Source organism: Cygnus atratus, chromosome 4, assembly GCF_013377495.2.
Source record: "Cygnus atratus isolate AKBS03 ecotype Queensland, Australia chromosome 4, CAtr_DNAZoo_HiC_assembly, whole genome shotgun sequence".
In the NCBI taxonomy this organism is placed as follows: domain Eukaryota; kingdom Metazoa; phylum Chordata; class Aves; order Anseriformes; family Anatidae; genus Cygnus; species Cygnus atratus.
This window is the reverse complement of record NC_066365.1, coordinates 73,830,414-73,855,549: the sequence shown is the minus strand read 5'-3', so window position 1 is coordinate 73,855,549 and position 25,136 is coordinate 73,830,414. Positions and strand designations below refer to the sequence as shown.

The 25,136-nt window shown below is 37.1% G+C and overlaps 1 protein-coding gene across 5 annotated transcripts in view; it reads left to right on the top strand.

Annotated features, from left to right (window-relative positions):
• Positions 1-25,136, top strand: part of CTNNA2 (catenin alpha 2) — a 476,528-nt gene that overhangs the window by 89,202 nt on the left and 362,190 nt on the right. For all 5 annotated transcript variants that reach the window (XM_035547255.2, XM_035547256.2, XM_035547253.1 and 2 more), the window contains exon 3: positions 8,290-8,485. In XM_035547255.2, coding sequence (XP_035403148.1) covers positions 8,290-8,485 — 196 coding nt within the window. The remainder of the gene's footprint in view (positions 1-8,289; positions 8,486-25,136) is intronic.

Here is a 25,136-nt window from a genome sequence, read left to right as displayed (position 1 = left end):
GGGGAAACACACTGAGGGTTTGCTGTGTCTGCTGTATAAAAGATAATGTTCCAGAAGATGTATAGGAGGAAAATGTGTGATATGTTTTTTGTTGTTTTTGCTTCTTTTTGTTAACAGAACAAGTAGAAGGGAATTCCGCAGAGAATCAATACTTTACAGAAGAACTTTAAAATACTTACTGAAGAACTTTAAAAGTGCCTTATACAATGTTCATTCACATGGACTAGGATATAAGCCTCTTCCCATGGTGTGAACACTGATAAGAAGAATATAAATGAACAGTGACAGAGTTGCTATCTCTAAATTACATCCTAAAGGTACATCATGTTGACAGAATAGAAATATGCAAATTTGTCCAGGAATTTGTATAAGGCAGGGGAAAAGCGAATCAGAGCAGCTAGCTGTCCTCGAGCTAGATTGGCTGAAAATATTCTGGCTCCAGTCAGTGTGCCCTGAGTTGTCTATGTACTGACATCCAGAAGGTAGGTGTGTCACTGCATTTTTTTTTTTTTTTAATTTAACATCCTGGCTAATAATGTATACATTAGAGAGAATTGTCTGCTGATGTGTTAGTTCGTCGATACAGCAGGTGTTTGCAAACAGTGAAGGGGTCTGGAATGTGAACAAAAAGACTGGATTAAAGCACTGGCGTTTAGTGTGGGTAGTCACGTTAGTCGATGAAAATTCAAATATCTGTTTTTAACAGAGAAAAAAAAATCAGTTTTATGAATTAGGTGGACAGCTGGTGCTAATTGTGCAGAGAATTACAAGTGTTAATTATGTAAGCTGTTAGAAAAAAACGGTTATGATTTATCGGCTGGGGCAGTGGTAAATTACTTAAGTTGATCAAGAACTTTGAAGATTACTATTAAAAAAAAAAAAGAAAAGAGTTACATTGAAGACTGAATCATGCTCAGCAGATCATGTGCATTCCCAAGAGTAATAATGAAAAAAAAACCAACACACAGCTTTTCAGGCAGTACCTGAGACTAAGCACAGATAGGAAAAGAAACAAATTATCTGCTCCCCTGTTTTGCCTGGGAATGGAGCTGTAATTTTTACTGCATTTTGCTCAATAAATCTCATGGTTGGATTAGGATTACCTAATGAGCTACTGCTGAGAGCCAGATCTTCAAGTTTGCAGTGTGCAGAGCTGGGAATATGTAAAGACAAAAGTCTCACATGGTTTTGCCCTGGTTCTGGATGGTCAAAGTGAAGGTCACAAGCTCTGCGTTCAGACTGGTTCACTACTTGATTTTGATCTTCCCATAGTCATGGCAGTGCTTTAACCCATAACACGATCTGTTTCTCTCACGAAGTATTTTGAAAGGTCTCTGTTTCATCCTGCTGCCAAAGAAAACCAATTGTGAGAAAAAATAATAAACCCGAAGACAGTTTGGAAAAAATGAAATTGTTGTTTTCCAGACAGCTGTGGTGATTTTTCTCCTGGATGGAAAAAAAATCTTTCAGAAACAGGAGGATTTTAAAAACGGTGCTCAGGGGGGATACCATTAGTATAACCACTGAGGATGTAAGGCTAGCCTTCCACTTGGATGGGTCTTATCTCTAGAAGCAAAAGGGTCCTTACGCTAGAATGTCGGGGCTGTCTTTTTGCAGGTCATTGAGTGTTTCCAGCAGATTGCTGATACAGAAGCATATGAGAAGAGAGGAATGAGAGGAATAACTCGTAGCTGCTTGCATGCAAAGAAATGCCTCTGGGAAGAGCGAGTTAATATATACTTGAAAATAGGGGTGGCAGGGGCAAATAGCAGCATTTCTTGCGAACAATTAGTAATCTTTCCGAGAGGCCCTTTTACGCTGACTTCACGTGTTGCAGCCAAACCACTTATGTGAGTTGGTTTAGAATAATTCAGTCAGAAGGGACCTTCGAAGGTCATCTAGTCCTGACCTGACTTGTTTATGTAAGGTACGTTTGTATGGCCATACTTGATCTACTGTCTGTATTAAAACACACAAGTGGATGAATGCTGTCCTCCAGCTGGAAAACCCCACCAGTCCCCTATCAACATTAATATATTTATAGAATTATATATAACTACTTATATAATTATATACATATTAATAATTTCAATATTAAGAAATGACAAGGACTGAGTACTTGGTGGGCGATCAGTGATGATCCCCAAGGAGTAGTAGTACAGTGAAAAAGTGCATATCAGTATCTTCCTCCAAAGTGTCCAGATTAGTATGTTGTGTGATGTGGTTATAGAAAATCTCTACTAACTAATCCAATCCAATTCAAGCAGATATTGGGGAAAGAGGTGTGGGGGAAATTGCAGTTCTTAAACTTCACAGTTGTTAAACTTTCGGCCCATGCATTTCAGAAATCTGCAGGGAGGACAGTTTAATTCACACTGTCAGGAATGCTCTTCTTTCCATGAGCTGGAGCTGCTGACTGGGATTAATTTGATGAATGTCTGAGCCAGCTCTGGCCCCTTTCACTGCTGGCATCCCTGCCGTGACCTCTGCAGCAGGGAAATCCATGCTAATACAATTTTCTCCTTTTATCAGCGACGTCTTCACCTTTCTTTTTTGCTGCTGGAGCTGTATAAGGAAGACTTAATTCGGGGTGGGACTGAGCTATTAATTAGTGAAGTTCTGTTGTTCCAACAGAGATCTGTGCTAGAACTGCGTGAAGCTTCTTTAATAAAACAGGAGAGCAAGGTTCCCTAGTGTGATCACAAAGCCAGGATCATTATAGGATTGCCGAATGAGCTTATGGTAATTATCAAGTGATATATTTGATAATTGTACTAAATTTTTGTGAGATCTGCATTAATTAGTAACTTCAACTGATACAGACATTCTTTCCTTTGTACATGCATAGGTGGGGTAAGTTACTTGAAGTAAACCCGTTAGCTTTAAAGCCTTGGCAGAAAAGTGAGCTATGTTCTTGTCTAATTTCTTTCTTTCTTTCTTTTTTTCTTCTCCCCATGAACACAGTTAAAATCTTCAGGGTAGACACTTCTCAAAAACTCAAGCACAGTGTTAATAAGAACAGGTTCTTTCTTTCTTTTTATTCTACAACTTCAGTTATAGGCTGATGTATGGCTTTGTTCGAAGGGGAAAGCAGCTAATGTATCAAGGGTTTTTCTTTTACTGATGGAAGAAATTTTCCTCTCCCAGCGTGTCTGACTTCTCGGAGTGGTACTGCTGATTTTGGCAGAGACTGCTTTCTTAGCAGTTCAATGTTAATTTCATGTCATTTCCAATAAGCTGACACCAGGTATCCCAGGTGTGCAAAATTGTCAGATTCTGTTTTTTATGAGCGGTTTTCTTTCTGTAAGAGCTGTGTGTTGTGCAGAACCCAACCTGGCTGTGCAAAGGCTGAAATCCAGAATTCCCCTATCCCAAGCAGAAGATGTCCTCAGCCCATGCTGGAGAATGGTTCCTCTCCTTGCCTTGTTGCCTTTCGGTCCTAGGAATCTTCCAGCTGTTGCTGCGTGATGGTCCAGCTTTGTTTGGAGAGAAGGGAGCCCCAGCATTGCAGTTAGTACCCAGTTTATCAGTTGCTGTACATTTATGGGAGGTGGGAGATCTCCTTTGCATCAGGAGGCTCCCGAACTTTACTCCCTTTAGCTCTTTTTATCAGGTCATTCTATTGAAGTATATAGAATCTTTTCTGGGATCTCGAATAAAATCTGCTATATAAAGGAAAATCATTGTATCTGTACAAATTATTGTACATTTTTTTCCCTTATATCCAGCCTGAAGCTCTTGTTTCAACATCTGCCTGTCTTCCTGTACTGGAGGGGCCCAGGCTGGATATTCCAGATGCAATTCAAGGAGTGCTGGGTGGAGGGGGATGATCACTTCCCTCAGTCTGGCTATGCTTCTGCTGAGGTTTAGGCATTAAGAGTATAGAGTAAGAGTATCTTTCTCTACTTAGTAAGCGTATAGTATATAGTATTTAGAGTTTATCTTAAGGTATAAGAGCGCAGGTATTATTGGCTGCCTTTTCTGCCAGGGCAGGCTGATGGCAGCTTGCTGCCTGTGAAGGTCCCTCAGGTCTCTCGAAGCAGATTTGCCCCCCAGCCTGTCAGTCCCTAAATCTTATGGCCAGGGGTTCCTCCGGTACTGGTGCATTACCAGGCACTTGTCTTCATCAACTTCTATGTGGTTCCTGCAAGTGGCAGCTCTGCCCTGTAGTGCATCGACTGGTCCCCAAGCTGCTGTCATCTGTGACTTGATGCAAGCCAACTTCACTGCTGGCACCAGGTCTTCATCCCTAATAGAGAGAGTAAGTCATCTAGGAATAAATGCAGAGGAAGTATCTCTAGCAGTCCTGTAAGTCTGCACCAGTTTTCTCTGAATCAATGCAAAAGGAAGATGACCGTAAACGTTCATTGAATGAGGCGCCCAGCTTTCTAGGCATGGCAGTAGCAATTACAGTAGAGATTTCTGGCTCGTGACACAAAACTAGGAAATTTCATCATGTCCTTTGGAAAATATTTACATTTTGGAAAGAGTATATACACTCTGTGTCTGCTTGTCAATGCTTTCTTCTCTATATGTCATTTCAGCACTCTGAGCCTTTCTCATGTGCTCAAAAATTGCATTGGGAATGGAGTTTCTGGCAATTGTAGATTTTAGATGTTTTGCTATGCTCGTAAGTTCTCATTATCTAGTTTTGATATGCTGATTACTTTTTGAAACTGTACATTAGGAGCAGACCATGTTGGGCCACGTCATTCTGTACATGTTCACTCCTACACCTGCTGTGATTGATGAATTGAACGTGGAGGCTTTTCTGAAGGACATGTATTTACATGTATAAATTATTACTCGTGGCAGAGATTTCAATTTTATGCTTTTGTTACAAGTAGCTGAAAGGTGTGTATGTTAAAATAAATCAGGATGTAGTGTGCGTTTTCTTTTCTTAAGGAAACTAACCTTTGGTGTTTTCTTCTGGTGCAGTAAATGAGACTGTCTCTGAAATGAAGTATTTTTTTGATCAAATTAGTTTGGGACCTTGATTCAGCAAAGTAATTAGTTTAATCTATTAAGGTAATTTAAGTGAATGTGCTATTGAGTAATTTTCCAAGCAGATTGAAGCATCTGGAATAGAGAAGTGAAATTAAACTGGAGTTGGGAGAGTTAATGTGCACAAGGTTGGAGACCCAACTGACCGTGCTGGGGCTGGAATCGATGCAGCCTACCCATCTCCCCTGTCCACAGGACACGTTACAAACATATTGTTTTATGCTATTTTAATTGCATTTCTGTAGGTGTCTGTAATTAGATATCTAAGAAAACTATTCAAATCTGAAACAAGTATCTGCTGTGAGCATGTTTTCTCTGAAAACAGACCACTCTCAGCTTTCTTCCTCTCACTAAAGAACTGTTTCTTTATCATTTTTTTTTAATGGTATGGATTTTTTTGTCCATCCCTGTTCAAAAAGTACACTATTAAGAGGTATTCTGAAAACTCCTTAGGCTTACTACAGGTGCGGAGAGAAAAAGCTCACAATATATAAGGCAAAATATATCAACATTTATTTCTGACTTCCTGATTTATTTGGACCTGTAATGTGCACTTACAACCATCCTTTGAACGTCTTGAATAAGGTACGAGGCTTCTAACTGTTCGCGTTTTGGGAATTCAGCAAACCAGTCTCCCTCGTCTGGGATACTGGCACCTGCAGCTCATCTGATTACGTGCAAAAATCAGAATTCAGCATTTGTCCTTCTGCCTTCTTGGAAAGAAAAAGGAGCAGTAACTGATTCCCAGCCAGCTCCCATTAAGCAAAACACACACAATTAAAACTGATGTATGTTCAACCAATTACTATTTTTCATTCTGCTTTGCATATTACGTGCTTATCTATTCAAGAGATGGATTTTTGCAGGGCTTCTCCCATACTTAACAGTTTTAGGAGGAAAGCCTCTCTTGTTGCACGACACAGTTTGTGTGAATTAAATCAGGATATTTACTTTGCTATGTAAGTACATTTTATTTGAAATTGCCTGTTGAGAGTTGTTATGCTCTGAGGGCTGTGTGTAAATGGTTTGTTGCTTCTACTGAGAACATTGTTGGACTAGTAAATCCAGCACGTTGAACCATTTTATTAAAGCATACGTGTATATATATCTAAAATACATACTCTATGTGTACTATCAAAATGTTTTGGAGATTATGGTGGTAAAATATTTATTCAGGATTTATTTCACTTAACTGAGAAATCTTATACCTATTTGCTTGTTCTCACCTTGGTTTTCTGTGTTTCTCTCCTATTTTATGAGACAGTATCTATTTCTAGGCACAAACTTATCTTATTCTATGACAGCTCTGCTCCCCATTCCTGTTCGTTGACTGCAGCAGTTCAGTAGTTCTAGTTGGTCTTACAAGAGATGTGTAGGTAAGGTTAGATGAAAAGCATCTTGGTAGTTGAATCATTCATAGAAGGAGCAGACTTGCAGATAGCACAATCCTGTCAAATTGCATTTTATTATTTTTAGTGGAAAACTACGTTTTTAGGGTACCAAAAGAGGTCTGTAATCTGAGTAATCCCCGTGTCTTCACAGGACTTTAGCAGTTCTTCTGCCAGCTACAACTTCTTTGTGTTTGTGCTATTTGAAGAATTAGGTTATTTTTTTAAAGCTATTGACCCCTGTATCTACCATTTATTGACCAACTTTTCTTTGCTTCAGATCTTTTTCTTCCCTTTATTATCTCACTGTTCTGGCAATATACCTCTAGTTTGTTCATTAAGTTCAAACAATTAAGATCAAGTTCCAATGTTGTTCTCTTCCTTTTCAGATCACTTCTGTGAATTTCAGTAGGTGCTCAATCAGTTTTGTTGCCTGTTGCATCTGAAAGGTTGTCTTTGTACTCCCCGTGATGTACTATATAAATCCATTCTTCTGGATAAACCTGAGTTATATTACAGAATTATCCTAGTATCTTCATAAAGCTCTAGAATTATTATATAGACAATGATCAGCCATGAGAGGATCTTCAGGAAATTTTATTGAAGAATAGTTTCATGGGAAAAATAATAAAAAAGAAATATTTCTCAATATAAGTAGTGGAATAAAACAGATGATGGCAGAATATTATCCTGCTGTATCCAGGCATTTTTTCCCTGTACATCTGTGTGTATGGTGTTTTCAAGCCTTGACAGCCTTTTCTATTTTATTTTTATTAAGCTTCCTTAGTCTCCCTGTTTTCAGATGTGGTTGAAAAAGCACAAAGAGTGTGATGAAAGGCTCTTTGGTCACAACTGTAACACATTGTCATGCTTCTTGTAATAGGAACGGGATGGCAGTGAGGTTTTTTTACTTCCTTTTAGGATCTTTCTTGCTTTGTATTGTCTGTCTATTGCAAAGACTTTTTTAATTATTATTTTTCTTACAGTAAATTTCTAGGTTAGCACACAGATATGCCACGTATATAGACTGCCCTGGGTTATATCCTGGCTAGGGTGAATTGGATCACTGAGCATTATGGATCCATTGCTTTTTTTCATGTATTTAGCACCCGATGATACCTGATATTTGGGCTTTACAGAAAAACATCCTGCTATAGCTGAAGCGATGAATTGTTTTGGTCTATCCATCAAAAAGCTGTGATGTATGTGCTGTATTGTATATGCTGTGCTGTATTGTTAAGCTATGTGGTTCGGGTTTCTGATCTGACTCCTGAATAAGGAATTCTTGTAGGAGATTCTAAAAATATGAAAGCAGATTTCCTTTCTTTTTGAACACTGGAGAGAAAGTATGACCATTTTACTGTCCACTGTTGTCCTACACAAATGTGTTATAAATATACTGAAGCACTATTACACAGAATACTTTTAACCTGTATAATCTTTGCAGCAGGAGCTACTCATTCCTTAATGTCTAGAAAACAGCCACAATGGTTTTGTCACTGCTTGAACGTAAGTGGTGGTACTTATCTCTAGAGGAGATTGCTTTTCAAATAGTTACTGACCTGTATGTGTGTTGGGTTTTCATTTTAATGGCTTATTCATTTTTTTTAAATGAAGACCAGTGACAAAAGTTTCTTTTCTTTCTCCCCTTCCCTGCTTGCCTGCTGATTTGCCTAGACCAGACTAAATACAAGCTAAAAGTAAAAACCTTTTTTATGGGGCATGTGCTGCCATGCTTTGGACTTTGAACTTTAGATTTTATATATTCAATGCATGTGACCATTGCATCATTTCAACAGAAAATACTGAGAACATTGAATTAGGTGACTATCTATTTTGCTCTTAAGAGCTGAAAAATTGTTCAGACTTATAGAAATTTTTTTTTTCTTTCCCAAAGGTAACAACGCTCGTTAACACAAGCAATAAGGGACCGTCTGGCAAGAAGAAAGGGCGCTCTAAGAAGGCTCATGTGTTGGCTGCCTCGGTAGAGCAGGCTACTCAGAACTTTTTAGAAAAAGGAGATCAAATCGCTAAAGAGAGCCAGGATCTGAAGGAGGAACTGGTTGCTGCTGTAGAGGATGTACGCAAACAAGGTATGTGGAACAAACTGCTCAGTGGTATAACTGCCACGCTTGAGTCTCTTTAAGATTTCTTCCAAATCAAGGGTATCAGCTTCTCTGATAGTGTAAGACAAACCACTCTTATACTATGCTATAGGTATAATATTTATGTATATACACATAGCATACAGATATTAATACACCTCTACTTTTGTCACTGGCAATGAGTACAAAGACTGTTTTAACTTTGTAAAGCAGTATGTAGAGTTTTTTACCTTTTCCTTTTTCTACCACCAAGTAGTAAACTCAAACATTATTTACCAGCCATGCTGCCCAATGCCAAAGCTTATTGTTTAATTTTGAACTTGCTTTTTATTCTGCTATGTAACAAAATGATATAATTTGTCACTTGGCTAAACTTTGAGCAGTAGTTTAAAGTCTGTGAATGCAAATGTAGAATTAGTATTATGGTACATACTTTTCTGAACAATCTAATTAATTGTGGTTTCAAGCATGTATTGAAATACATGCAAAGGTTATCATACTCTGAAAATATGCAGGTAATACCAATATTAAAAACATTTTTGTTGAGTATTGTCGATAATAAGGTAAATGTTAACATTAGTTTTCAACCTGTGTAGGTAAAATTGCAAGTTTTAAGATATGTAGCCTTACAGAAAATTGTTTAGTTGGGCATTGGAGTCAGCCATGAGGTAATGTTTTCTTTGCTGGCAGAACTAATGCTGGTTTTGCAAAATTTAATTTTTGAAATTTAAATTGGTATTATAAGAAAACTGCTTTTGAATAAGGCTTTGAAATTTCAGAAATATCATGGATATCCATGGTTCTGTGGGTATCATCTGACAATTTTCCTCCAAAAGGTGAAACGTATGTCAGACGCTTTCAGATTTACACGTGTAGTGGGGGAAAAATATATTTTCAATACATGCCCATAAGAAAAACTTAACCATTTTTATTGACATTGATTGTAATTATCTTTGTTACAACAGAATTAAATACCTTTTGGTATTTTCCATTGTAAATCCTATAATCTGAAGATACCATCTGCCCGTATCATCATTCCTAGGCTTTAGAACAGGACTGGCAGATTTCCAACTGAGATTTAGAAAAAGAGTCTCAAGCACTTAAGTATAAAATACTTACTGATTTTCAATGAGGCCCCAGGACTCTTTTGATGTTTTTTTCAGTTCTTAAAAATTGGACTCAAGTGATCATACGAGTGGGCAGGGTTACAATCTTGTACACATAAATGTTGACCTGTGAATATTCGAGTCTGTTCTATCCTGAGGCTGTCTTACTCTATACGTATATTTGATTTCACAGTTTTCCTGTTTCTGTGTTTTTTTTTGCTTTTTTTTTTATATTCAATCGCTAGTACATCATAATAAGTTCAGTATTTGCTGTATTCTCTTACGTAGAACATTATGCCAGTTTTCTGTTTTTCTGTTTTTAGAATTTTGATGCTGATGCTTGGTTGTTCTGTCATGAAGTTTCATTTGTCAGCTACTTCAGTTTCCTGTTGCTTACATTACTTATTTTGTTCTATTTCACATTCTAGAAGAGCATCTTCAGTTTTCCCTCTAAATTTGTAGCTATCTTCCTTTGGGGCTGTGATGCTGACTCAATTTTGCTAGCTTGTCTCGAGGAGCTTTCTACTGTCTCAGAGTCATCAGCCCTGATCCATCAGTCATGCTCTCTGATCCAGGCTTATGCACCACATTCATTAGCACTGTGTCTGAGCTCCTTATTTAGCTTTCTTTGTCATTAGATCATTATAGTAGTTAACAATGATTTCTTTGCACATTTATGCTTTGTAAAGCTAAAGGCATTTAAGAAGAATGCTGTGGAGAGTTTTGGTTTTCTTCCTGAAAGTGATTTTCTGACTTTTTAATTGCTAACAAGCCTTTTATTCTTTTAAAATCCACCCCCTTTATTTTTTGTTTTGTTTTGGTATTTATTTATATATTTATTTTAAGGTGCAGGCAGTAGAGAGACGAATAGAGAGCTTAAGCAGTATTGTGGAGAATGATACAGACATCTTTTGTCAACACTGCAGCCTAGGAAAACGTATCTCAGAAAAGTAGAGCAGCTTTTTTTTGTCTGTACAACACGAGTCCATAATTAAGAAAGCAGGAGATGCCAAATGCCGTTATTAGCACACGAGCCACATAAACTAGACCAGCCTTGGTGCAACATGGAATGGTATGTTTAGCTCAGTGGCATACAGAGGTGGATTAATAAACTGGGGCTGTGTTTTGCCAGACTATTGCTTGTTGATTTTCTGGCAAAATTCCAGCTTGGATAATTACACCATCAACCTAAAAATGTCTCCTGCAGTTACAGCTGGCTCTGGTGTTCCTCATTTCCTGTCTTAAATTGCTTTATACTGTTTTGTGCTACTATATACAGTTGTAATTCATCCTGGACAGACTTGCTTTCCATTGATAGGTGTGTAAGAAGTGTACTCTATCATTTGTGAAATACTTTGGAAGGAATGTGGATGAAAAGAATATATAGCTTTAAGAATATATAGCTTTAAGAAAGAATGTATATCTTTAAGACTCTCAGAATCTTAAAGGATAAATTATACTTGGATAGCTGTAAAAAATTCTGATGATCAACAGTTTTGATTTACAAAGCTGAGTTGTAAAAAAAAATAAAATAAAATCAACAGTTTTTAAATGTTTTTCTTTTTGCATTTCACACACTTTTATGAAAAAGTGAATATTTTATGTATAAAACTCTTTAACTGTGTGTGTGTGTGTATCCCGTAATAATTCTATTATATGTCCAGTTTGGTCCCGTAGGTCTTAAAAAAGACAAAATAGTGAAAATAAGCTTCAGTTCAAAGCCATGTAAGTGAAATTATCCAGTTGCTATATGACTGAATAATTTGTGGCATGGCTGTTTATTCACATGTTGTCAGAGCTGTGTAAAGTATCTCCGAGACGGGGAGCAAATGAAGCACTGATGTTTGTCATTTGTGTCTTCGTTCGTTAGAGGTGAGGGAAAGCAGACAGTCTTCTGCTTACTGAAATTTTGGGAGGAGTGAGATTTTTATATATTTTTTTGATTCTAATAACCCTAGGCCCTGAAACTATAAAGCTTGAGAAATGCAGAGGATCAAAGAGGAACTCGTAAAAAACAAGAAATACGGTCTGGGGAGAGGACAAGACTGGCATGTTTCCCTGGCATAGATGTCTAAATGCAGTTGCTCCTTTATTGATCATTGCAATTGATCCTTTATTGATCATTAGAGAAGAGGGATGTTCCCTGTGGATGAGACATTCAGGCTCTGATTCACATGAAAGTCTACAAAGAATTGTTGGTCTGTTGAGCTCAGGTCAAATAAATTTATTAAGCAGTTTAGAGTGCCAAGGGAAACAAGACAAGGAAATAGATTATGTATATTTATTGTATCTATTAAATGACTTATGAAATGTCTGTCTTAGGAAATTAGTGCTTTTAGTATAGTTTTCCTAGAAATTTTTTGGCAAATAACTTAAAACTTCATTAGAAACATGATTAGGTCCAGCAGCAGGTTGTTGTGTGTTTAAAATTTGGCTTTTCAAGGAGGATAGATGCAACTTCGCACCATAATCTGAAATTTATACTTCAATCAAGGAACAGAAAATAGCAGTTGACATTTTTCATGTTTGAAGACAACATAAACTAGAGGTAGAATTAATTTTCTGCTCATTGAGATTTATGCACGTTGCATAAAGAGAATAGGATCCATGTGCTGGTAAACTTGAAAGTATGTATCAACAACTGGCACAAAATGACTAATATTCTTAGCAACATTTTTCTTGGTGATGGAACATGCTAAAAAGTATGTTTTTGATGCCCTTCTTAAATTCACATACACAGTGCCAGCTTTTTTATAACAACGTATAATAATGCTATTTTAGCTCATATGCCTCTTTTGATTTCAATAACAACAGCATGGCATAGAGAGATTATTCTTTTCTAAAACCCTTCTCCCCCTTCTTTCTCCAAGTTTTGATCCTTTCTCACACTGAAATCATTGCTAGTAAGCTTTTTTTTTTTTTTTTTTTAGTTTACATTTAAGTCGAGGGCGTGAACTTTTCTCACAGCACGTTAAACTGATGGCTTTTATGTACTTGCTCAGGAAAGTTGGCTGCAGTAGGCTTTCTAGGAGCCCTCACTTACAACAACCTACTTTTTCCGCTGTCCTGATTTGGTTTTTGTTTGTTTTCAAATAGTTGCTCCCATTAGTATCTAAAAACTTTCCTGGAACATCTTGGTTGTAGCGGTTAAATTTAAAATATTACAAACCTTAGTTGAATGAATTGCATTTTGGTTCACTTGGTCAATGAGAATTCAACGAATGGATGTAGGCTTGCTCTCTCTTTGTGAGTTCTCCAGCATTTTTCCTAATTTATAAATATAAATAAATAATGAAACACATGGAAGTAGAATTACTTCCTAAAGGCGTTTCTGTAGAAGCCATTGGGTATCACAATATAACCACCATCTGACATGGAGAAGGAGGAGATCATTTTTATAGAAAAAACAAATGAGGAAGTCTCACTTCTGCATTTGTTTTCAACTCTGAGTCTCAGGGACAGCATTCAGAATGAAGGGTTAATGTGCACTAATATTTAAAATTATCTGTTACTCTAATATCTAAGCATGGGTTGCTTGAGGGCTTTTTTGGCATTTTTCTGAGTCTTTCTGACTGATCATTATTCCCAAAGTCTGAGCTGAATGAAAGAATTGTTGGATATTTGGTTTGAATCTGGCAAATATGAAGAAAGAGCTGATACTAATAATTTATCACTTAGAATTTGTCTAAGTAACCTGAGCTATTCTTCCTACCTGGATTAGGGGCTATTATTTAAAAAAAAAATAAAAAATCTTGCCTTTTCACTTAAAATTATGTTCTCCCTAAGTTTACTTGTAATCCTCTTCAGCAAAATACAGGAGAACTTTTTTTTTCTGCTTACAGAAGTTAGTGACCACTGTTTCTAGAGAGAGAAGTCTGTGTGTACATTTGTATGTTTCTAGAAAGAAATAATTGAAGAGCAGGAGTTAATTTTAGACAAATGAATCTTAATCTCCATTTCTGAAAGATGAAGTTGGACTTGTGGTCAGGCCTTCTTTATGGGAGAATGAATTTTGGTCTACATTTTTGAAAGAACCTGTGTGTATAATGAGCATACTCTTTATTTTGGCAATAGCGTCTATGATGAGGTACTCTGTAACCTGCTTTTCGCCCATCTCTCTGACGGCTCCCATTTGTGCAACAGGAAGCTTTGAGCATGGAGATTTGAAGCTGTGTATTCAACAAGTCATTGAAGCTGTATCCTGAAAACTCTATCTCATTATTCAAAAATATTCATAATCTATTTTGAATTGCTTGTTACATTTAGAAGTGAATCCAATGGTTATTCATGTTTGCAGTGCTCATCCTAGGAAATATAGCATGCTAAATGACATTCTATGCAAATTCTCTAATGCTAGCTCTTTCAGTCTGTTTTCAAATCCATTAATTATTTCATCTCTCAGAGAATTTACCTTTTGAAAGACATTAATGTTCCCTTTGCAAAATGATTTAAAGCACTTCTGATGAATGAGCAGACACTGTATAGAATATCAAAGAGATTCTATACACATAAATAGTGCCAGGGGTTGCTGAATCCAGTAGCGAGGCAGCTGCATCTCCATGGCCCCAGCTCCAAGCAGCAGTAGGGCTGAGCATATATTCACAGGAGGCACACGTACACAAACCCACGTATACACCACAAGGCATAGCTAGGGAAGTACACTGACCAGTAATTTGTTTGCAAATTTGTTTCCTTTTATGCTCTTACTCCTCCATTTTCCTTTGCTTGTCCCTTCCCATGCCGTCTTGATCATCCTGTTTCTCACCTATGGTTTCTCCACTAAGCATCCCATAAGCCTTATACAGTCCCAAGATGCTTTTCCCCTGTAATTGGTTCCATACACCTGGGAAGTAAGAAAAAAATAAGGAAGCATGCAATGAATACAGGTGATTTTCTGTATACATCCCTAATAGGTCAGGCTGTTGGGGAGGTCTTGAACTGATGAAGATATTGCTTCTTGTTAAAGCCAGCTGAGGACTAAGGGCCTGCACTTATTCTCTGCACCATTTTCAAAAGATGCAATTCTGTTACAGCTCTGGTTAAAATTTTTCTAGTATTCATTGTACTTTTCAATATTTTGTTCTAGATCATGGTAGTTTAAGTTTATGAAAGCAACTTCAAGAACTGTTTGTTATGAAGGGTGGTTGGCATTTGATATGTAGTCCAAATATCACAGATTTTTGAGACAGATTTTACAAAAACACAGTGATATGCTTTAAAAATAATAAAAATTAATGCTGGGTGATTTTGCCTTTTTAATGCTATATTTAGTTACATTGTCTTTTTAGAAGATTATATGACTATCGTAGCTTCGTAACAGGGGAAGAATGAAATTGCTTTAGAATGTCAGCTTCTGACAGTTGTCAAAATTTAAATTTTACTCCCAAATCGCAAGTGATAAAAATACTGTACTTCGAGAAATATTTGAATTGAATTGTAAAATCAGATTCTGAAATCACCACTTGTTTCTTTAGAAGCAATGCTTCTATTAAGAAAGGTTGTGATTGAGAAAGAATTGTAGAAATACACTGTAATTAAAAAAAAAAAATCAAAGGATTTTAACTAAGGCAGATTTTTCAGTATATATTTTACTCCACCACCCATGACAGTGTACTACTACAGTGCATGAAATTTCTGAATTTAGGTCAACTTTTAAAAATAGTTTCACTAGGATTTTTTAATTTGTTTTAAAGTAGGGTCTTACAAATTGGAAAAGGTGCCATAGGCAGTTTTCTTGCCCTGTTCTGTCTTCCAGCAATAATTTCAAAACCAGGAAGTTTCAGCCCACAGTCAATAATCCCCAGCAGTATTAAATGTGAAGCATTTTCAATTAAGTTTTGAGATAACCATGAACAATGGATCTGCAGGCAGATTTGACTGGCATGCATGAAATCTGTATTTAAGCCTCTGTATTAATTCAGTACAGAGATTTGAATTGAAGTCTCTGAGTCCTCAGAACAACGCCATTACCATAAAGCTGTAGAGCACCATGGGATCAGCCTCTCGGCCCCTCTGTTTGAAGTTGTTCTAATTTATGGGCTTGTGAAATATCGTCTGGATCGCAGCTGAGTGCCTGAAATCACTATTGATTCATTTGGCAGAAATTCTGAACTGAATTTCTGTTTTTTTCATGTTTGGTTGAACAAAAGAAGTTTGATTCGCACTTTGAACTGAGAAATTGGTTGTTTTGCAGCCTCAGATTGAAAGTACTTGGAAGGAGAACCTTTTGCAGCCTGGCAATGAAGTGACCTCTGATGACTGTGTGTAGTTGCCCTCTTCGACTTTCATCACCAACGATGGAAGTTTTCAACAGATCAAAAGCAATAAGAGTTTCTCCAGCTGTCTAATGAAGCAATGGATAGGGTTAGGAAAACTGAGGGGGGTGATCTGGAGATGTGCAGTGACGTTGTCCTGGAGACCCTGGAGGTCTTCAGGAAGCGTGTAGATGTAGAACTTAGTAGCATGGTTTCGTGGTGGACTTCAGTACTAGGTTAAAGGTTGGATGAGATGATCTTAGAGGTCTTTTTCAACCTGAATGATTCCATTATTCTATGTTTCCTTCTGTGTTCGTTATTTTTGACTATATTTTCCATGACATGGTCATGGCATCCAACTTTAAGAGCAGCTGTAAAGGAGCTTCACTCTCCAGTACAGGTTAGGCTTTCATTTTGGGTATGGTTTCAGAAAGTGGTAGTCAGTGAGAGAAGCAATACAAAATGACAGCATGAACATTTGAATTACACTTCCTAATATCTGGATCTTAAAAACTGCAGAAGATTATAATTAATTATCTTTCCATTTACTATTTCAACACATTGTTTCTTGCAGTACATTTTTCACATACTACAAAGGCTTACTATTCTGACTAATATTCTACAGACTGAGGGAATAGAAAATGTTATAATTAAATAATGTGTTGCTCTCCTCTGATAAGTGTCAAATTACCATATTCTGATAGCCAGCTATATCATTTTATCTCAGTTGTGGCCTCTTTATCAGAGACAAACAATTTTTGAAATTTAGGTCTTCAAGATCTTATGGCTGCTGTTTCTGTAGGAAAACTGAGAAAGGAGGCAGTTCTCTCAAGTGTATGGAATTTACCATTATTTTTATGTCTACTAAAAGTCTAGAATCTCAACTGCTTGTGATTTGTGATGTTTGCAAATCTCATTCATCCATTATTGTTTTAAATTTGAGTTCTAGATTTATTTTGTGTGTGTGTATGTGTGTGTGTGTCTTTTTCATTGTGGATACTTCGGTTTCTATCCTTGGGTGATTTCTGCAGTATTTGACAAAACATATGTTGTTTTTCTTCACAAAAATGTATCACACCTTCTCATCAGTACTGCCCATGTTTCCTATCTTCCTTTCACCTGTTGCTTCTGTTTCTCACATTTTTTAAAGTAAGAAAAAATGTTAATTTATTTTTTTAAATAAAAAAATGTTAAGAATATGATGACACAAACCTGGGAGGAGTTGCTGATACCCCAGAGGGCTGCACTGCCATTCAGTGGGATCAGTGGGAGTTGGGTGATCTGGAACCTCATGAAGCTCAACAAAGGCAAGTGCAGGGTCTTTCAGCTAGGGTGGAACAACCCCCCAAGCACCAGTACAGGCTGGAGAGTGACCTGCTGGAGAGCAGCTCTGCAGAGAGGGACCTGGGAGTCCCGGTGGACAGCAGGATGACCCATGAGCCAGCAATGTGCCTTTGAGGCCATGAAGGCCAACGGTATCCTGGGCTGCATTTGGAAGAGTGTTGTCAGCAGGTCAAGGGAGGTGATCCTCCCCCTGTACTCAGCCCTGGTGAGGCCACACCTGGAGTACTGTGTGTAGTTCTGGGCTCCCTGGTACAAAGGGATGTGGAGCTACTGGAGCGAGTCCAGCGGAAGGCTACGAAGATGATCAGAGGACTGGAGCACCTGTCGTACGAGGACAGGCAGAGAGAGCTGGGCCTGTTTAGCTTGGAAAAGAGAAGACTGAGGGGAGACCTCATCAATATGTATAAATATCTGAGGGGAGGGTGTCGAGAGGATGGAGCTGGTCTCTTTTCAGTTGTGCCCACTAACAGGACAGGAGACAACAGGCACAAACTGAAGCACAGGAAGTTCCGGCTAAAATGAGAAAACACTTCTTTACTGTGAGGGTGACAGAGTACTGGCACGGGCTGCCCAGAGAGGCCATGGAGTCTCTTCAGGACATATTCAAAACCCACCTGGATGTGATCCTGGGCAATGTGCTCTAGGTGACCCTGCTTAGCAGGGAGTTGGACTGGATAATCTCCAGAGGTCCCTCCCAACCTCAATTGTTCTGTATTGTGTGATCATGTTCATAATCTGCCTATATCCTTTATCTCACACCCATCAGAAAGCCCATGTAACTGGTGAGCTGTGGGCAGCAATAACTCCTGCTGTATTAACCCCAGGCTATATTGCACATGGAAATATACTCTCTTCAGAGCCAGGTAGCCCCTGCTTCTGTCAAGTCATTCACAAATAGGCACTACGTGAGTAGAAATAAGAAATGGTATAAACTAGCAGGGATACAAAGCAATGGAAAACTTACCCTTTAAAACATCTAGTGAGCTGATCAATCGCTAGATTGATCTGTGTTACCATCAGTCCTACCTGCCTACTACTCCCTGCTTCTAGGAGATGATTTACATTGTCGGCTCTCAATGTGGAGTAACTTGCTGTTCCTTCCATTCTCAGTACTTGATGGGAATTTTTGGTAAACTTTGTTACAAAAATGTAACTTTCCACTAGAAAATATCAACACTTGAATCTGAAGCTTATCTCAGAAAATACCAATTTAAGTAAACATTGGGCAATTTTTTCATGTGATAATACAGAATGATGGAGCTGATTCTAATTATGATTTTGAACTTCGTTGACAATGCCTAGCGCATAGATATAATCTACTGACTAACTTGCTTGGCTATACAGTATTTATAAGCCTCTTCAGGTCACAGAATGAAAGTAATATCCAGAATAATGCAATCTGTCTGCCTGATGGAGAACAACACAGTAGTTCTCTTAGACTGCTTCTTTTTCACTGACTGTTGGAATATCTGTGCATGCTTTTCAGTTGTTGTTCCTTGCTATACCTCATATGTTTCACTTGAGTATATTAATCACGTTTCTCTTTACCATTTATAAATTGTTATGAAGAAACCCATTAAATGATTAAATTCAAGTCTTTAATTGCTAGGACTTAAAGCAAAAGATTTTCCATTGTCAGTTAAATTCTTCTTAGTTCTTTTTTGCAATAATTATTTTAATAAACTTATTCATAGTTCATAAAAAAGCAGCTTTTTCAAGTAATTCCCACTGTAGTTACTTAAATAGTTCGCTCTTGCTTATGTGAAGAAATATTCTGCTAATTTTGAATCTGCTTTTTGTCTCAGTTCTGTAGCTATCCAGGAAAAAAAGAAGCAAAGCTTTTTATTTTTAATATCTCAAATGTTTACAATAAGCTTAGAAGTTGTGGAAAAATGTCTAGTTTAAAAAAGAAAGAACAGGTTTTCTGCAGGTATGAATCATGCACCTCAGTATCTTGCTGCACAGCAGAAATCCTTTCTGTTTCTTTCTGATCTTTGGAAGACAGTTCTGCCACTCATAGCATCTGAACTGCCTTAACAAGCACACCCAGGTTTCCTTGAAAAGGATGTTATACTATTGGGTTCACTTCTGGCTGGAGTGTGAGAGCAGGGTATCTCGTGTAAAGATAATCAGGTGTATCAGGAGCAAAGCAAGGAACAATTAGGCAGTACAGATGCTACTTTGAGATAAACCCGAAAGCACTGTCCTTGTCTTCAGCAGAACTTTGAAGTTCAGTTGCATGACATTTGACATGTGCCAGGAAACAAATGAGTCCACATTAGAATTCAGTTGTTTGAATTTTAAAATTTGCTTCTGTTTTTATTCATATTTTAAGAGGCCCAATGTGTTTTTAAGTTCCCTAGCATCAATCACAATCTTCAACTTTTAAGATGTTAGTGTCAGCTGTCCCAGTTCCATGAAGGCTAGTCAGTTGTTTAGTCTATCCCTGAAGTATGATAGTCTGAGAAGTAGCTGAGAGCTGCAGACAAAGAGGGATTAGAAATGGTAATGTGTTCTTACATCCAAAACAATTTACTTATGAATTGAAATTTAATTAAAGCTTTATTGCACTTAAGTGTATCAGTGATGTTTCAAAGGAACTATTAATTTGACTGTTAATTAGAAAAGTTCTTTCTGAAGTGTAGCATTTGTGAAATAATTGTATTAGATTGTCATAGATCTGTGGCTAAATGTCTTCAAGTTCTGTGTTCTCAGTATTTTACTGTCCCTTAGCAAAAAAGTAGTTGGGTTAATTAAAATGATACATTTTAGTGGTCTATGAAGTCAATGAGGTGGTAGTGCTATTGGATGTAAATGCGAATATTGAATCTAAAATATGTACTAGCTTTAAGGATATCCATTGTGCTGTAAAATACATAGTGATTCATCTTCTGGTATCACTCTATCTAAATGTCAAATGTAAAGTCAGTCAAATTTAAGTCAAATAGATTGTCTGTATAATCAGTTCCAGAGGGATACAGCTCTAGTGGCTGAAATTTAATGGGAAAAGATCAAGCTAGATCATATGTGGCCTTTCCTGGCATTGAAATCTATTAATACGATGAAAAAAGTGGTCATTATTCCACAGAAAGAGAACAAAGTCCTAACTGCTAATGAAAGAGGAAATAAGTTTTAGAGGACACTGTACTAAAAATTTAAAAGAAAGGCGTTAGGGCAGGAGAGATGAAAACTTAATAGCATTCATGTGAAGCTCTGGGAATTCTGATTAGCATTTAAAATGCATATTTATATTTAGGAAGAATGCAGCGTTTTTCAGTATGAAAATACTCTATAACTGACTTCCCAAATGCTAACAAATGATTATACGATGTCCAAATAGAGATTACTACTGAAATGCACTCATTTCAATTATAGAGAATGGATTTTGAAATGCAATAAAAAAACCATAATGTTTTAAGATAGGAAATAAATAATGAAATATGATTAATAAGGCAGGAGGAATATAGAAAGTGGAAAGACAGCCATCAAAGACTGGATTTAGACCATTGTACCTGAATCAGAAACTTGACTGTAGATAAGTATACTGGGATGATCAGCAGGGGGTCGCAGCCCATTTGATGGGATGACTGCAAAGGGGATAAAACTGCAGATCTTTGTGTCCTGAAGGGTTGTTTTTGTTTGGTTTAATAACATAACTGCATCCATGAGGAAAATATGCAAAACAAACAACGAGAAAAAAAAAAAAAGAACAACCTACTTATATTATTTAAACACAGCCTGTTAGCAATTATGGGTTGTTCAAATCTTTCATATTATCTAGTATCATGAACAGTGTTCTACATGGAATCTGCAACTCAGTTTGGGTCTATACATGATTATATTGTAGAATACCTTTTTAGCAATGCTCTGTCTCCAATTAAAAAGACAGTACTCTAAAATACTTGTCAAAGAGAATAACATTTTATAACCAGGATTCCTGTTCAGTATCCATAAAAACAAAGGGGTTGTTCTGTTTTTCAAGATACAGCATATTACATGTCAGTTCTAAAGAAGGCATAAGCAATTTGTTCTGTGTTTGCTGCTAGACTTAACCTTATGCTGTTACATATGAAGGAAAGAGCTGATAAAATCCAGAGAGTAGATCATCTTGACTTCCAGAGTTAAGAAATCACACACTTCTGGTCTTGTACCAGCACTGCTGTAGTGCAAGATCCTGAAGTTGTTCAAAATCTGGAAGAGGGAGAGATTTCACAGAGTCATAGAGGCTGGAAGGGACCTCTGAAGGTGGCATAATTCAATGGCCCTGCTTAAAGCGGAGTTAACTAAGCAGGTTGCCCACAGCCGTGTTCAGTCAGGTTTTGAGCATCTCCACTGATGGAGACTCCACAACTTGTCTGGGCGTCATTGTCCTCTCATTGTAGAAGGCTATCAGGTTGAGCGGGCATGGTTTTCACTTCATAAATGCATGCTAACTGCTCCCATCACCTTCCTCATAAATTCGGAAAGAACTTCCAGGATCATTTGCTCCATCTCCTTCCTTAGAGATCGAGGTGAGATAGACTGGCCTATAGCTCTCTGGATCCAATTGCTTACCCTTCTCAAAGAAAGGAGTGATATCTGTTTTCTTCCTGTCTTCAGGAGACTTCATGCACAATGATCTTTCAAAGATAATTGAGAATGACCTCAGCCAGCTCCTCTGAGACTGTGGGTGCACTCCACTAGGGCCCATGGACTTTGGCCTGTTCAGGCTGTTTGTATGTTACCTAACCTCATCCTCCTCCACCAAAGGGAAGCCTGCCTTCCTGCTTTCCCACAGGTCCCAGGAACTGGGGATTCTCAAAGCCAAGTCGTACCAGTAACAGCTGGTTAGTTAGCCAGGTTATTATTTTTGTAAATATGAGTGATCTGTTATTCCACTTAATGTGGCCACACTGATATTTTTTTTGTAAATTCTGTGAAAGTCCACATTTGTGGTAATAGCATGGTTGCTTTTTGACAGTTGCAGTTGGAGGTTGTTTAATTTTCTAAAAAAAATCGTGTCATCATCCTTAAATTTCTCTTTGATATGTGTACGTATATTTGTGTGCATATGTCTGTTTAAGAACAGCATAGGATGCTTGTTTATTAACACCTTTCCTGGCTACTGGTATAATAAAAATATTTTCAGTAAAAAATAGGAACCCGAATAGTTGCTAAATATACATATGCATGTATGTAAAGATTCATTGACTTCATCTGTTTTTCAGCCTCTTTTTTATTCAAGTTGATTTTCACTTTCAACGTATAGTATTCGCTTAACACAATCCAGTTGGCTGAAGCCTTGTTCCAATTTAAGACTTCAGTGAAGAGAAGTAGAAATTTCAGTGGGATTCAGCATGAGACGTGCAGTGGATTGACCTTTCCTTTTGCACTTTTGACATTCTGTTCATTCCATTTTTGGAGTGAATGAGCCAATAAGTGCTGTATCTTTCAGAGTTTTGGTGACCTTTTCAATCATCCCTTGATAGCTTTTTGCAGAAGTTAAGCTTGTGTTACTTGAATTACCCAACGGAAATTACTGTGTGACCTGTATGTGTACATGATTCTGGATAAATACACATAAAGACATCTTTATCTGCTCCTATATGACTCCTCAAATTTAATATTGCAAATCAAATGATATCTTATTTTGAAAATCTAAGGAAAAAAGATGGTTTTTTTTGGTCTTCTTTTTTTGTGATAATGAGGTCTAGAAGATGCGATTTCTAGATGCTGTAATTTTGTTGAGAGAAAATGACTCAATCTGACTAATTTCAAATCTAAGCATGGATAGAGTAAGTTCCCTGGTTAAATCTCAGAGCAACCTAAGTGATTTGATAGTGGTATTAGGAGTCAGTAACTGCAGGTTTGAATCTTCTCAAGCGGATGAGATCCTGCCACCTAAATATTAACTTTGTCATTAAAATATCATAATAACTTAAAGCCTTCTAGTCATTACTCAGATTCAAAACAAAACAAACAGCAGCAACAACAACAAAAAAAATCCAAAAACTCCAAAAACTGTCAGCCCCAACCAAAATGGATCCTAGCCTGTGAAATGTTGTCCATCTATGAGACCTAATTTCACAGTAGCAGCAGGGTTTGGAGTGATCATTAGTATTCAGGAATTATGCTGGATTTCAGTATTTTTCAGTATTTTGTTTGGTCTTTCTCTGGTTTTTATTTAGTTATTTATTAATAGTGAGCAGTACTTATTTGGCTGATAGGGCCTTTCTCTGCTGAATGACCTAGGTCTTATAAATCACCTACTAACCCAACTCAGACTTCTCATTTAAGAAATGTAAATTAAATTTATACTTTGTTGTTAAAGCAAGGTGCTAAAGAATCTAGTATATGGACCTTAGTCAGAAAATGGCAGACATGACGTGCCTATGAAAAAGCTCTACATATACTTTCAGAGTATCAGGTGAAGTATTTTTAGTAGCTGAGAATGATAAGGTATCTCCCAGAAAACTGCAGTTCTTATCACATATATTCCAGAAACAGCCAGTTCATAGGGCAACTGAAATGATTACAGGAATATCTGTGCAAATCCATGCAAGAGAGGAGACTGAAATGTTGTCTTTAATCTGTCATGGCTCATCACAAAAATGCATGAAGGGAAAAAGGGACAGTAGGAAACACAGTGGAAGAAGAATACTTATTTAAATGGAAGGACAAATGGGGCATAAGAAGAAATGGGTATAAATTAACTATAAATACAGCCGGTATGGAATTAAAGTGTCTCTAATGAGGAAAAAAAAAAAGTCAGATACTGGAGTTCATTTTGGAATGAATTTCCTACTTCCAGTAGGATTAATTGGGGTTAAATGTCTGAGCTGCTTCAAAGATAGAAGCTTGGTAAATTTATGAGTGTAGTTATTATCATATTAAGATTATTATTAATTATATTATGACATGACTGTCTGCAGTAGCAAGGAAGCAGACCTGATGACTCAAGATGTCTGTGTTTCTTGCACTGACCTAATTTGCCCTGAAAGTAATTTAATACTGACTACAGAATAACTTGAAATGAATTTGGAAAGAAACAGATAACTGAAAATAATAGGGTTGGCTTTTTTCAGATAAAACGGTTTCTCTGAAAAGTAATTTTACTAGCTGTAGCTCCAACATTACTTTTGGCCTAAGAGTGGTTTAATACCACTGTTGTACAAGGATAAGAATATGTTAACTGGCACTGAGATAGACAACCCTTGCTCCCTAGTAACATCTAGCTTGCTAGACTATTAGATTTAAAATTGTGAAATGCTATTTCTTTATAAGGGTCAAACAACCTGCTATGAACTTTTATATTAATTCCTTTGGGTTTTGTTTAGATGGTTGAATATAGTTAATACTTTCTGCTTAATTACTTAGGAGAAGATTCTTTTTACTTAACTCTAGCTTTTAAATGCTGAATATCTAATCCAAACTTTTTAAGCTGTTGTTTTGCCTCTCCATGTGTTCTCTGTCCACTACTGGTGATTCAAATATGTTTGCTAGTTATATCTGCTGGAGTAATCAAGCCTAAGAAGGTAATTTTTCTGCTTGTTTCCGTGGTGCCACTGGCCAATTACCAACTGTCATTAACTTCTTTTATAGTTCAATGTAAATATTCATCTGAATGATGAATATTAACAGTGCTACTGACTGAAAATTTGGCAAAGATCTGTTAAGTCTTTTTAATATTGAAATGGAGTTTAAAGAACTCTTGGGCATCTGGTTCCAAAATCCAAAGCTTTCTGGATATACTTAAAACCAAAGTATTTTCACATACAAAAGGTTTATAACTGGATGCTCAGCATCACTTCAATCTCATCTGAAACCAACTTTGGGCTTAAATACCAAGACTTAAAGCCTTGATATTTTCATACCCTTATACCCCTTGGGTTCAATCAGCTCACTATGCTCTGGGAGTTCATATTGGTTCAGGCTCTCTACAAAAAGCTGTGATAG